The 15702-nt window shown below is 43.6% G+C and overlaps 1 protein-coding gene across 1 annotated transcript; it reads left to right on the forward strand.

The window, feature by feature from the left end:
• Positions 1–8208: 8208 nt before the first annotated feature.
• CARTPT (CART prepropeptide) lies at positions 8209–10390 on the forward strand. The gene is made up of 3 exons (XM_004608501.2): positions 8209–8492; positions 8946–9029; positions 9895–10390. The coding sequence occupies exons 1-3, from the start codon at positions 8334–8336 to the stop codon at positions 10000–10002; spliced, it is 351 nt and encodes a 116-aa protein (XP_004608558.1). The 5' UTR covers positions 8209–8333; the 3' UTR covers positions 10003–10390.
• The last annotated feature ends 5312 nt before the right edge of the window (positions 10391–15702 follow it).

Genomic DNA, 15702 nt, shown 5'->3' on the forward strand with positions numbered 1-15702 from the left:
ATGTATAATAAGACGGTTCAATGCAGATGAGTTTTTAGGTGTTCAGGAGGGTGACAGAACATTCTGGGTGTGGGAAGTCACACACACAGCCCTGGCCGATTCTGTCTGTGTTCTAGGCACATGCCTACACGGCTCCATTTCTTTCCATTGGAAAAGACTGTGACTCTCACAGGCCAATCCATTGAATGTGAATGGTTACCTGTAGGCCAGAACTGTGGGCCGTTTGGTCCACATTGCCCAAGGTCCTTGTTCTTCTCCCTTTTGCAACACACCCCACGGCATCAATTATGGGTTGTTCTGTTAGCTTGGGTTCCTGAGCGACTGTGATGCGTATGTGCCATGGGTGAGAACTCTATCTGTTAAGGTTCTTTCTCGGGGGTGGGGGGTAGGGGGATGTGGTTTACTCCCAGCAGTGATCAGGGCCCAACAGCACTTAGGGGTCACCAGCATAGTGGTCGGGCAGGCATGTTGTGCTAGGGATCAAAATCAAGGCCTCGAACATGCTGGATAATGCACGCCACCACTTGAGCTATGCGTTGGCCCTAGAAAACAAGTAATTGAGATGTTGATGTTGTTATAGCAACAAATGTCACTGTTATTTAGTTTATCCCCCCAATTCAAGGTAAATTTAGAAATAGAATAAATGTGCAAAACAATATTCAAGAGAGCTGATGAGACTGGGTGGGAGCAGAGGAAAGGGAGACTTGGAATAAGGGCCAGGATCTTGTTATGAGAAACTTTGATGTCATGCTAAAAAGTTAGCTCGCAAATACAGTCGATGACAGCCAGGGAGATGGCTCAGCCATCAGGGAAGCATGAGTGTACTCAAATTTGAACACTGGTACCACATTCCCCCACTGTTGGTATTGCTGTGAAGACCCCTGAACTCCACTGAGTGTCACCCAGCACCACGGGGTCCAAGATTGAACTGTGAGATGGGATCCCAAGTATAGCTGGAGAGGGGGGGCACTGTAGGCACCTGAGCAGAGTTTAGAAGTCCTCCAAAGAAAGAAAGGAAGGAAGAAAAAGGAAGGAAGAAAAGGGAAGGAAGGAGGATTAGAAGGAAGGAAATAGAGACAACAAATAGTCACTGAAGGATTTAAATTGCTCTCTGGGAAGTCTCATCTCTTGGATCATACTGATTTGTTGTGTTGTACCAATCCTGTACTTTCTGTAAGCATCCATGATGAGGATGCAGAAACCTTGGCAGAAAAGGTGGGCTAAATGAGGCCTTGGGAGTGTGGTGGGGTGTGCTGCTCCTGCTGTACCCCCAATTTCTGTGCCCAAGAAAGCTGAGAAAAGTTTCTGGTCCAGGTCAGCATCCCTTCACCTGGGACATCGCCCTCTATTGGACATGAGCTATATTTTGGACCTCTCCAGTTGTGTGTGGGACCTGAGGGATATTCCCAGTGACACAAGGCTTGGTCATGAGACCTGACAATTAGGTGATGCTGGGGCGGGGAGCACTGGGGGAGCAGAGGCCACATTACATGGAGGAGTGAAGCAGGAACCATGCACACATGTGCTCCAGCCCTTAGGTCTGTTTTCCCAGCGGATATTGGCTACTTTATGAATCTCCAGGGTTCATTATGCTTCGGCTTCTTCTTCATTGGCTCCAGCATTGAAACTATCCGTTGCTGGAGTTCCTTTTTCTGCTCCACCACTCATTTCCACTCTTGTTTCTCATCACACACTCCACCTTTCATTCTCCCGGCACCCCACTCTCTAGCCACACTGAACGTTCAGTGTCTCTATCCTTGCTTATGTGGTCAACAGCTCACTCAACCTCCAAGATTTCAGATTTGGATGTGTGTTATTGTTGAAGTTCTTTCCTAAGACCAGTACCTTCTACAGCATTTGAAAAATGAAGCTTCCTTTCCCGAAAGGGACTCAACCTCTCACACCACTTGATTTCTCTTCAAGTTCTCACATTGTGGAGTTTTGTCTTATGGATGTTTGTGGGCATAACATGATCTAAAGATCAAGGACAAGGACTGAGTCTGGATTATCTTATCTCACCTAGCAACTAAGACTTGTGAGCTGGTTTGTCATTCTCATTTTGTTTGTTTTTTAAATTGAATCGCTGTGAGATACACAGTTACAAAGTTGTTCACGATTGTGTTTCAGTCATATAATGTTCCAACACTTGTTCATCACAGCATACATTTCCCAAGATCATTTATTCATATTTTTAAAAGTTGAAAACCTGGAGACTGGCTGGATATCTTTACAGTGCAAGTTAAAAGATAAAATAGTGACTAAATGCACTTGCCTTGTAAGTATGAGGCTGCGAGTTTGATCCCAAAGGCTGCTCACATATACCATTGGGTACAGAGGGTCTGGCAACTTGACTGTTGGAACCCCCAGAGTGTGTGAGCTCCAGCATGCTATCAGGTACGTGGGCGTTCTGACACAAAAAACAGTGTGTGAGTCCTGGGAGAATATGTGGTCCCCGGGAGCATTAAAATATGTGCAAACCAAATGAGTTCGACCCTTTGTGAGCATGTGTACAAAAGGCTAATTGTGTGTGACTCCTGGTGAGCACTTCGGCCAAGGCTAGGAGCAGCACAACCAAACATGTGCCACCTCTGGGTTGCACAACAGCAGCACAGGGAAATGGGCGGTCAAATATGCTGGCAAGTTTAGTCTGATTTTTCCTGCTTTACACCTTCAGAGGCTATCTGTCAAGCATATGTTTTTTCCTATTCCCTCTCCCACTCAGCACTCACTCCAGTGTCCTTTACTTGCAGGTCATTTTCTTCCAGAGCAAGATAAAGATGTTTAATCAGAATGGAGTGAGCTCCAGTTTCTGTGGAAGGCTACAGACTGAAAGTCATTAAACAGAAGATGATGTCTATGAAGAGGAATATCTCTTCATAGAGCAGGGAGAAGGCAAGGAAGATGAGGTGGGAATGAGCATGTGTCACTCGCAGAGGGTAAAAGAGAACCGAAAGAACAGAAAAATGTTTACCTTGGAGGAAAGGGCAGCGAACTCAAGAGAAACACTGCTACAAACATTAAAGAAGCCAGTGAAACTGAGCCCTTGTAATTGTGAAACAATACTTAGCTGGATGGTGGGGGATGGTGAGGGTACTAATGAATAACAAAATAGTCTGATATTTGAGCAATATCTCAACTTCAAATGTCAGTGATCCTCAGGGCCATATAAGCAAAGAAATCATTCAAATTTGCCTGAAAGAGAGGGAAAGAGAAAGAGAGAGAAATAGAGAGAGAGGGAGGGAGAGAGAGAGAACTGGAGCTTAGGAAGAACATTATTTGGTGTCTGATTCCCCATGGTCTTGTCATTATTTGGTATCTTAGGAATTTAGAATTATTATTTATTAATATGGACCAAATTCCTTACAAATCAAAACTAGAGCAGATTCTGCACTCTACCAAGTCACAAATTCATCTGTGAGTTATTACTTTTAAGAGAAAGGTTCAAATCTCCATGAGATAGATGTAAAATGAGTTTTTTTCAAAATTAAATTTTTTTTCTTCTCAGAACTGGACCAATAGAACAGGTTGGTAGGGCATTTGCCTTGCATATGGCTGACCTTGATTTGATTTCCAGCAACCCAACTGCTCATTCAAGCCTGCCAGGAGTGATCACTGGACACAGAACCAGGAGTAAGCCCTGAGCACCGCCTGGTATGGTCCAAAACAAAAAAAAAAAATTTTTTTTCTTTTCAGATAGCATCATGTTCTAAAAAGAGCTTATGGCCCTGGTTTCTCAGCTTTCTGCAGTTAGAGTTCTCTTCTTAAGCTATTTCAAAGGGCAGAACTGGAAGCTGACTCTATTTTAAGAAGAATGCTTAAGAGAAGTCTGTCCACAGTCAATCTCCATAGTCACAGATCTGGTCACTGCTTCTCTTTTGCATAATAATTACATTCTTTTCCCCTCCCTTCCCTTCCTCTCTTCTTTCTTTTCTCCTCTTTCTTTCTTTCTTTCTTTCTTTCTTTCTTTCTTTCTTTCTTTCTTTCTTTCTTTCTTTCTTTCTTTCTTTCTTTCTTTCTTTCTTTCTTTCTTTCTTTCTTTCTTTCTTTCTTTCTTTCTTTCTTTCTTTCTTTCTTTCTCTTTCTCTCTCCCTCCCCCCTACTCTCTCCTTCCCTTCCTTCCTTCCTTCCTTCCTTCCTTCCTTCCTTCCTTCCTTCCTTCCTTCCTTCCTTCCTTCCTTCCTTCCTTCCTTCCTTCCTTCCTTCTTTCTTTCTTTCTTTCTTTCTTTCTTTCTTTCTTTCTTTCTTTCTTTCTTTCTTTCTTTCTTTCTTTCTTTCTTTTCTTCACACTTGATAGTATCCAAGAACTATTTCTGGTTCTGTGATCAGGATTGACCCCCTTGCAGTATTTGGGGGTGGTGCCAGGATTTTGAACTGGGGTTAGCCACATGTAAGGCAAACAATTTCTGTGCTATTACTCTGGACCAGCCTTCCTTGTCTACAGCTGATATGAGAAGTAGTAATTAAAACCAATTATCAATATTCTTGCATGGGGGCATCAAAGGTTCCCCAATTATTTTCTAATGGAGTCAGTGTGAGTCACTAGAATATATGAATTTTCCTAATAGGAAATGAGGCAAAGACCAGTGAATATTTCATGCTTTTGTGCCTTCCCTCATCATAAATTATATTAGGTTATCTGTGAAAAGACAATGGCCTAAGCTTTGCCATGCAACATGCTTCCTATAAAGAAATGATCAAGTGACTCTGATAAAAAACTGGAGAAAGGCCTTTGTTGTGTCTTATGACCAAGACACTGGGACTTCACAGGGTTGTCCATCTGTCCTTTTTCATGTAAGTGGTATCCTCTTTACATGGAGAGGTTAAGCCACCTTACCCATAGGATTTGAATGTTTGAATTATTTTTCCAATATAAGTGGAACAAAGTAAAAACATTACTTGTATCTGGGTAATCTGCAGCACACACCAAATGGTTACATTGGGAATATTCCTATTCCTATCTTTGGAAGGCAGCAATGTCCACCGCTATTTCATCAATGCTCCCAGGAATATAAACCTTCTGGCTTAAGGATAGACTAGAATATTATTTCAGACTAGCTTCCCTCTGAACCTTTTTTCATGGAAGATGGATTTTGCAATGTGTACAATGTATCTAATAAAAATATGTGTCTCTGAAGTTTATCTGTGTAGAACCAAAAGGTATCTGTGAAAGGCAGAGCTGGGAGAGGTGTTAGATACATTTTCAAGTTGGACTCACCCCAAAGGAAAATATTTTGATGCTATTAATATGTGTGCTATTCATCTGAGAGATGTTATTTCTTGAATTGCTTCCCAGTTTTCATTTGAATAGCAATTAAGCACCTCATAAATGAAATAACCTAGCACATATTACGTGTTAACTACCCAAATGACTCATTCATCTGTGAAGCAACAAAATGTGGGAGAATAAATTGGTGGGTACTTTAGATTCAGGTGGTCAAGGGCAACTGAACTGTAGTTCAAATGACAAGATGTAGTCGGTCTTTTGCAGAAACAGGAAGATCTTTCCAGGCAAGAAATTGGCCTCAAATTATGTACAATCTTGGCCTGTTCAAGGACCAAAGTGGGCCATGAGACTGGAAAGGAAGAATATGGGGGCCATAGAAGATGGAAGTGAGTCCAGATGATATAGAGTTTTGTAATTCAGAATGATTGATTTAGGTTCAGCGCTTAGTAAGATGGAAAGTCACTGTTCATATTAAAGGGGAAAAATATTTTGGTGATGGTTCTGGTGATGAATCAGGATAAGAGGAAGAGAAGTCAGGGTGGGGCTGGAGGCAGGGAAGGAGGTCGAGGCAGCTGTCTATGATTATGGTCAAAGTGATGAAGGTGGAGAAAAGTAGGGCCTTCAGAACAGGTCAGAAAAAGAGGGAAGTAGAAGAAGAATGAAGAGCAGAAGCTGGGATAAGGCCCTAGATTCAAGTAGAAAAGCATTGCCTTTCCTAAAGGAACTTCCATTTTATTCAGACTGTCAGGGTTCAGCCTGTTTGTTTGTTCACTTTGTTCTGTTTTGGGAACACATGCGATATTGTTGGGGTCTACTTTTGACTCTGTGATCACATACACTCACAGAGAGAGTCTTTACCAGTCACTACAAACCTGAGAATCAGGTTTACCACTGACTTCTGATGTCTAAAGACATTTTTAGGAACAAGGAGTTATGTTTCTTCTTGACCCACTTTGACCATTTTTCTAGGTATGCTCCTGGGACATCATGGGTAGATGGTGGTAGATGTTCTGAGGGTGTGGTTGAGTTTGTCTAAGGAAAAGCTTGGCTACTGCAGATATTCCTTTACCTGGACAGTCTCCAGATGCGAAGGATAGAGGCTCAGAGCATTGGAGTGGAAGGTCAGGAGCTTTAAAACCTAATCTCTCAGTCCATCCTGTGAGCTTTCTGAGGGCTTTTCAATGGAATACTATGCAGCTGTTAGAAAAGATGGACTCATGAAATTTGCATATAAGTGGATAAACATGGAAAGTATCATGTTAAGTGAAATGAGTCAGAAATAGAGGGATATACATAGAAATACTGCACTCATTTGTGGAATATAAAGTAACAGAATAGGAGACAAACATCTAAGAATAGTAGAGATAAGGGCCAGGAGGTTTGCCCCATGGCTTGGAAGCTGGCCTCACATGCTGGGGGAAAAGGCAGCTCAGATAGAGAAGGAAACACCAAGTGAAGGGTATTTGGAGGACCTGCTCGGATTTGGAGATGCATGATGAATGTAGACTATAGATTGAACACATTGACCACTCTATGCCTCTATTGCAAACCACAGCACCCAAAAGGAGAGAGAGAGAGAACAAAAGGGAATGCCCTGCCACAGAAGTGGGGTGGGGTGGTGGGGAATGGGGTGGGGGTGGTGGGAGGGATGCTAGGACCATTGGTGATGGAAAATGGGCACTGGTCGAGGAATGGATAATTGATCATTATATGACTAAAATGCAAGCACACACTGGTGAAGGGACGGGTGTTTGAGCATTGTATAACTGAGACTTAAACCTGAAAGCTTTGTAACTTTCCACATGGTGAACTAATAAAATTAAAATAAATAAATAAATAAATAAATAAATAAAAATAAAACGCAAGCACATTTGTTTGTTTGTAAATCTGTTACTGCACTCTCAGTGATTCACTAATAATTTTTTTGTTTTGTTTTTTGGGTCACACCTGGCTATGCACAGGGGTTACTCCTAGCTCTGCACTCAAGAATTACTCTTGGCAGTGCATGGGAGACCATATGGGATTCTGGGAATTGAACCTGGGTTGGCCACGTGCAAGTCAAACGCCCTTCCCGCTGTGCTATTGCTCCAGCCCCTCACTAACAAAATTTTTTTTTAAAGTCTTCGTTATCTTATTTTCACAAATAAAGGGAAAACTTCAAAAACAAGTAAATAAAACCATCAAGAAAACAATGAGGCTCAGAAAAGTTCTTTATTTTTTTAACTTTCGGTTTTGGGCCACACCCAGCAGTGCTCAAGGCTTACCCTTGGCTCTGTGCTCAAGGATCACTCGTGGTTCCAGGGTCGAACCCGATCGGCTGCACGAAAAGCAAAGGCCCTCCCCCTCTCTGGACTATGCTCTGGGCCCCAACGTTCTTAATTTTGTCCAAAGTCACACAATTTGTAAGTGGGGACACCAACGGCTGATCCTGACTCCCTGTGCTCTCTGCACCAACTTGGAGTTGGGGTAAATCTGTCTCCCCTCTTTTCTTGTTCTCACCACACAGGTCCCATCAAAGAACCCGCGGCGGAGCAGGCTATGATTTCTCTTAGACTGTTTTTGTCTCTTCTGCTCCAGACTTGCCAGTACACTGCTCAGTGAACGTGCCAGCCTGACGGTCCCCTCTCGCTGCCTGCCTCTTGTGTTTGGGGTTCGAGGCCAGGCAGGATGGCGAGGTGGATTGCGCCACTACCCCTGTTGGGAGATGGGGCGCGACTCTCCAGCCTGTGTGTTGCCTGGAAAGCCTTTTCCATTCCCCAACCCCCTTCCAATCTCTCCCTTCTCACTCTTTCTGGGCCCTCGCGCCCCTCAACTTTAGCTCCGGTCCCCTGCGGGGCGAGCCTGGCCTCTGGGCTGACAAATCCTGGGGCGCGGGGTCCCTTTCCGTGCGCCCTCGCCCGTTTGCGCGCAGAGCCTCGTTCCCGGGCGCTCTGAGCCCGGCGGGCATTGACGTCAAGCGGCGGCGGAGCGCTGCCTGCAGACGGCTGACCCATACCCTCCTCCACACCCACCTTCCTTTCTCGCCCCCTCCCTCTTCTCTGCACCCGGGCTCGGGCTCCGTATAAAAGGCGGGAGAGCGCGCCCGGCCTCAGCGCGGAGTTTCAGCACCATGGAGAGCTCCCGCCTGCGCCTGCTGCCGCTGCTGGCTGCCGCCCTGTTGCTGCTGCTGCCGCTGCTGGGCGCGCGAGCCCAGGAGGACGTCGAGCTCCAGCCGCGGGCCCTGGACATCTACTCCGCCATGGAGGACCCCTCCCATGAGAAGGAGCTGGTCGGTACCCCCCCACTCCTCGCCCGGTCTTCCCGGGCCGGCCACGCCATCCCCTCTGCTTTGTCCGCGGCTCCTCTCTCCCACACCCTCATCCCCATCCTTAAAGAGCGCGCCGCGGAGCGCAGGGTAAAGCCAGGGCTTTGGGCGGTGCTCTGAAGGGGGTCGGGAGCCCCCACCTCCACCCTCACATCCCCATCAGGCAGTCTGCTCAGCGGAGTTCTTGACCGCTCTGCCACTTGGATCGACAGAGAGATTCGGGGCACCCGCCGTCAGTTCCTGGTACCGCGCTCGCCAAGTTTCCGCTCGCCAACACCCCTCGATGTCCCGATACCCTCCCGGGCTGAGGGTGTGTGGGTCCGGGGCTCCTGAGACCTGGGGCTTTAAGTGAGCCCCGGGGCTGGGCTCGCAGCCAAGGAGGCAACTTTGGGGCGCGGGGTTTTCTATTTGTTGCAGATCGAAGCGCTGCAGGAAGTCCTGAAGAGGCTGAAGAGTAAACGCATTCCAGTCTATGAGAAGAAGTATGGCCAAGTCCCCATGGTAAGGCTTTGGGGTCACCCGTCCTCATCTTTTCCCATGAGAAAACGCATCGCCTTGAGTCTTTCACAGGTCCGTTACTCCTAGTATCAGGCTAGATAATTTAGGTGATGGAATTCTAGACGAGAATTCTGTGGGGTCCCCATTTATTCCTCCCACCAAACCTACGCCTTGATCTCTAAGGGAAGAGGACATCTGGGAGATCTGAACAGCATGTGCCAGGAACCAGAGCTAGAGTCTGTAGGAAAGGAACATTTCCTGAACAGGGTTTCCCCCCAAACCTCTTGGAGAATTTCTCAGAATTGGAAGAGCTCTCACATCCACTTAGTTGTTAGTCCTCCCATTTTCTTTCTACCTTACAAAGCACCGCCAGGTTTTGCTTTTTTAAAATATCAATTGTTAGGGTCAACGGTCTTGATTTAAGGGTGTCACATCATCCTGGGAGACCACACACACACACACACACACACACACACACACACACACACACCACAAATCTTACTTCTTGGCATGAGGTGAAAAGCAAGGAGAAAGAGTAGTTAAAAACTATAGGTTTCATGTTTATTTCTTAGGGAAAAAGACTGACTTTCCCTCCCATGCCCTTTTTATTTTTGGATGAGGAATTAAAGAAATAAGAAAATGTGATCCACCTTCTGTGGATCAAAAAACTGAAAGTAGGAAATGTAGAATTTATTTCTTTTGTTCTTTCACTGAAAGAACAAGCACAAGGGTGCCTGCATTTCGGATTCATCTGTACCCTCACCTTTGGTGACAGGGATGACCTGCATTCCTCACGCCCATCAGGCAGAATTGGGTTGATGGGGAGACTTGGTAGGCTTCAACCAATGCCCACATTTTTTGTTTGCAGTGTGATGCTGGTGAGCAGTGCGCAGTGCGAAAGGGAGCCAGGATTGGCAAGCTGTGTGACTGTCCTCGAGGAACCTCCTGCAACTCTTTCCTCCTGAAGTGCTTATGAGGGACCCACCCTCCTCCAGCACCCCCCTGTTCTTCCCCTCCCAGGGAAGGACTGCATCTTCATCTGGTGTATGGCTTTTGCAACTAACTTTGCCTTTCCCTCCCTGAGCAGTTTCTGAATATAAGAACACCTTAGATGTCGCTGTGTGATGCCTTGTATGTCATTGACCAGTGTGCAAAATAGTTCTTCCTTCTATTGGTCTGACAAACACCTATATCTCTGTGTGATGAAGGGAAACTGTGCTTTGAAAATGGCATTTTGCTATGTCAGGATGAAATTCAGCTCTTGTAAATCTTGGTAGATGACATCTCAACCTGCAAATTACCCCCAAGCAACACAAACTGAAGCATGTACAAATGATACCTAATAAAGTGTTTTTATTAATTGCTCACAATGCATTGCTGTTTCTATACCATAGGTAAGGATGGTAGGATTAATCATGGTGTTGTTTTCAAAGAGAAATGTTTTAAAAATAGCTGTCTATCGGGAGAACAGCACCTTGCTCCAGGGAGCTTTGATCATTAATTAGCAGTTTGTCACACAAGCTTTGCTACACTATTCATCTTGATTGCAGTGGAGACGCAATGTGTGTGTGTGTATGTGTGTGTGCGAGAGAGAGAGAGAGAGAGAGAGAGAGAGAGAGAGAGAGAGAAGAGATGGATATGTTGAAGTTGAGCTGATATAAATTTGTTTATTAAAACCATTTGCTACACCTCTTGGGGCTGGAGCGATAGCACAGCGGGTAGGGCATTTGTCTTGCACATGGCCGACCAGCGTTCGATTCCCAGCATCCCATATGGTCTCCTGAGCACCGCCAGGGGTGATTCCTGAGTTCAGAGCCAGGAGTAACCCCTGTGCATCACCAGGTGTGACCCAAAAAGAAAAATAAAATTGCTACACCTCTTAATTTTAACAGAGCAACCAATAAAAATTTGTTTCAGAGGCAAAGAGATAGACGAAAGAACTGAGAGCATACTTAGCTGGTGGGAAGCCGAAGTTTAATCCTGAGCACCACACAGCCACACAATCCTCTGAACACTCTGGGTGTAGTGTCACTTTACCCTTCCCCCCCCACAAAGATAAAGCTGCTTCAGATATTTTGCATATTAAAAGCAACGCAAAGTTAGGACTTTTTGGAGTTGGAGAGTATTTCAAAGGGATATAGCACTTGCCTTACAAGTGCAAAATGCTGTATGATCCCCAGCATCCTTGCCTCTCATTAATGCCCCTGGGCTATTCCTGGTGACTCAAGCACTGCTGGGCTTGCATAGTCAGGCAGGTACCAAGTATTGAGGCCACAATACTGGACTGAGTATGTCTCTCCATGGTCCCCAGGTTTCCTGAGCACAACTGGGGAGGACTTCCTTCCACCCCAAATTAGAACTTTTGTCAACTTCATTAGAAAATATACATTGATAAGAAATAGAGACTTGTGGGGCTGGAGTAATATCACAGCGGGTAGAGCATTTGTCTTGCACGAGGCCGACCAGGGTTCGATTCCCAGCATCCCATATGGTCCCCCGAGCACCGCCAGGAGTAATTCCTGAGTGCATGAGCCAGGAGTAACCCCTGTGCATCTCTGGGTGTGACCCAAAAAGAAAAAAAAGATAGAGACTCTTGAGTTGTTTGTCTAGATAAGAGAATAGCTATTTCTGGATGCTTCAAGGGTGTGAGCCCCAGTCATCCCACTAGTAAATACACAACAAGAAAACTCCTCTGTTCAATGAACAAGTGAAAATGGAGGCAGAGTGAACTCAAGAAATAAAAACATATCAGGAGATTGGGAGTCATGGTAGTGCCTTATAGTGCCTGTCCTGCAATAGTCATCCCTGAAGTTTATTCCTGGTAGCTTGGTCTGCTACTTTTCCAGAAAACATGTTGGCTTAAATACTGACCTTCCTGAGAAATTAACTGTTCCATAAACTGACTGTTTGTGTCATTCCTAACTAAATAAGGTCAGGAAATTGCTTTAATTATTGATGAGTGCGCAGGCAGGACCCTAAGGGACAGCATTAAAGCTACTTCTTATTTCAGTCCAGAATGCCTATAGTAGCAAGAAATGGAGAAAACTGATTCAAAGAAAGAAGGTCTGCTGTTAACCTGTTCCCTACTATTATATTGTATCTCTGTCCCTCTTTTCTCTCCCTTTCCCTCTTTTTGGTTTTGGGGTCACACTCAGTGCTCAGGGTCTGTTTCTGGCTTTGTACCCAGGGTCACTTCCAACAGTGCTCAAGAACATGTGGTGCCAGAGATTGAACCTGGACCTCCTGATATGAAGCATAAGTCTGTTGAGCCATCTCTCTGGCTTCCAAGATAGAAAAACTTTTGATGACAAAAAGTAATTGCCTATATGAGGTTGCCCATATTTGAACCCCAGAGACCTACTGATATTGACTGAAAGTTCATTTACCTCTAAGAACTGGACATCATTGCAAAGACATAGAAATTATGCAGAAAGAGCAGTGTTCTTGCAGGAACCCGGTGATACTACATGAAATTTGCAAGAGGACTTGACCCAATGACTGGCAGTAATTCCTGATATTATGCTGTTATCCTATGCCAGAATCTGGAGGGCTCTAGGGACACAGGACACATTTTCATTCCTATACTGCCTCCCAATCTTCATCACAGCACACCAAAATCTACATACTGACAAGGACTTTTTGCTGGCTAAACTTTACTCATGATCCCTATTTTGGTACGCCTGTACAATTTCTTATGAAACCCAGTCTTAGCAAGTGCCTTGTTGAGTCAGTTTATTAAGAAGCCTGAAAAGCTGATCATCCTCGATATCTGATCAAATTCTGCATCACTCACATAATGTGTGATTCACCTGGCATCTTAGCAAAGATCCTGTTAATTCAGTTTAGGCAGAATCCCTAACCTAAACCCCTTTAGTCCTGATGTTACCTCTGAGTGAATCTTGGCCCATAGACTTAGTCATACACCTGCTTATAAATTATCAATCACAGTCCCACAGTAACTGGGGTCCCCTGTTGCATTTGGGACACACAATCTTACCACCAGGGTGACCTTCCCTCCACCATTGTTCCTTGCTTCCCTCTCTTCCTCCCCCAAAACTGCCCCTTTGGCAGGCACAAATTAATTTATTTTTTCTTGTGTGTTACAACAAAATGGGAAGTGGAGTTACTAAACCATAGTTTAATAAAAGAAAGTTTGTATAAAGTGTTGTTTCTCACAATGGGGTTTTAAAACTTGTTGAGGGTTTACTGAACTCTTTACAGCTAGTTGAGCCTTTTATTGTTATGCTTTTACTTACTGAGCTTAATTGTTTTTTAAAATAATTTTCTTTTTTATTAGTATTATTAACCATCTCACCTATTCACTTTAATTACATTGATGCAGTTGATCTCTAGAATGTCATCCAACTTTAATTTCCAGCCCTATACAGTATTATTTTTTTGAAATTTTATTGAAACACTGTGAGATCGTTACAAGCTTTCATGTTTGGGTTACAATCACACAATGAGCAAACACCCATCCCTCCACCAGTGCACATTCCCCACCACCAATTTCCCAGGTATACCCCCCCTTTCCCACCCTCCCCCTGCCTGCATGGCAGACAATATTCCCTTATGCTTCTTTCCCATCTAGTTCGCTGTGCTCCTACTGGGCTGTCAGTACTATGGAATTTGGAGATGCTGCTTCATGATCCGTGAACCTGGAAATTTCAAAAGTTTATTATCTCTTCAGAGATTAGTCATGAGGCAGTGAAGTTGGGCCACTGTGTGTCAGTGGTCATGGGGTGTGGGTATGGCTGTCAGGGCTTCAGCAGGGCGGGGACGTGGCCCGCTCTCTTCCTGAGAGTACTCCAGAGTTTTCAGCTCCAAGACTTGTGTATCTGTGAGTTTCATCTGCTTGGCTTGGCATCTCTTCTGAGACTAGTTGTGAACCTGTGAATCCTAGCCCTTGCCATGGTGATGGCTGCAGGATTGGGGGCGGGAGGGCAACTGGGACTGTTGGTGGTGGGAAAAGTACACTGGTGAAGGGACGGGTATTGAAACATGATATGATTGAAATCCAATCATGAACAACTTTGTAACTGTGTATATCACTGTGATTCAATTTTAAAATATAAAAATAAACATAAAAAAGAAGAAAGGTGTCAAGACTGTTCCAGAAAAGGTTTCCAAGGTCCCTCTTGGGGCACAGTGTTAGAGAGGCTTGTAAGATCTTAGTCTGCTTTTACTATGTCTTAATGTGATTTTAGGGTTTTTTTGGGGGGACATGGGGAGAATGGGGGGTGTTTGGGTCATACCTGGAGATGCTCAGGACTTATTCTTGGCTCTGAACTCAGGAATTATTCCTGGCAGACTCCAAAGGCCATAAAAGATGTCAGGAATTGAACTCCAGTAGGCTGTGTGCAAGGTAAGTGCCTTACCTGCTGTATTATTGCTCTAGCCCTGATTTTAGTTTTATCTGTTACTTGGTATGACTTGGTATGTTATTTTTGAAGTCTGGGAATTAAAATTATTTTCCACGTAAGTTACAAAGTTTCACTTTATGTCATATTAGCTGATGAAATGTTATTGGAACAACCAATTCTCAGAAGGGTGTACACTGTATATTAAAAAAATGCATGATTTATAATATAGAAATATGAAACAATTATTTATAGGATTAGTTATACATGTACATACATCAGATATGTATAACATATATATTACATAGTTATGATATAGAAATGTAATATAATTAAACAAAATGCATATATTTGTCACAAATAATTACTATGTTAATTGCTTCCACCCTCAATATACTTTTATTCTTTTTGTATTCTTATTTACAACTTTTATTAGAGGCTAAAATCCAGCTGGGACTTTTAAAGACAGTATAGCCTTTATTCTTAGTGAAAATTCCTGTAAAGTTACACTTGTTGATGGTGGGCATGGCACGGCAACATCGCATGCTAGAGCATAAACATTAACTTGATTGATTTTAAGGTAATTTTAAGGTAAACCATGTTACCTTAAAATTTTAATAATAGTAAAGATATAGCTGAAGAGTCTTTCTAGTTTAGCAGATGTTATGCTAGAAAATGCTTTTTTGGGCCCCAAAGCCTTAAAGTCACTATTCTAGTGGATTGAGGGATTGAATACCTATGTCTCAGATAAGGTCTGAGGTGTTGGAATGCTCTCTTTTTATAGTCTGTGTTTTGTGAATGATTTATAATGCTTATAATATCTATTTTAAATCAACTTAAAATTTATAGTTATAAATTTGCATTTAAATTAAGGTTCTCAAGCTGTTGTGTTTTGTGTTTGCTGTGATTCTAACTGTAACTCTTTCAACTTAATTTATAAATTGTCTAAATTTTTGTATTGATCACAGAACTTTAAAATTTTTAGAGAAAAAATTTTGGGATCACTTAAGTAAACCCTCATAAACAAGGAAAATAACTTAAATAAAGTAACTATTCTTTATGGAGAACATACATGAGAATTCAGTTGCTATCAATTCATATTTGATGATTTGCAGGTGATTTTCTCTGATAGAATTTCTCCTAGTGATGCCTACCACAGAGGCAGGGAATGGAGTGGGGTGAGGTGGAGAAGGGACACTGGGGACATTGGTGGTGGAAAATGCTCACTGGTAGAGGGATGGGTGTTCGATCATTGTATGACTGAAACTCAATTATGAAAGCTTTGTAACTATACATTATGGTGATTCAATTAAAAA

The sequence above is a fragment of the Sorex araneus genome, chromosome 1 (assembly GCF_027595985.1).
Source record: "Sorex araneus isolate mSorAra2 chromosome 1, mSorAra2.pri, whole genome shotgun sequence".
Taxonomy (NCBI): domain Eukaryota; kingdom Metazoa; phylum Chordata; class Mammalia; order Eulipotyphla; family Soricidae; genus Sorex; species Sorex araneus.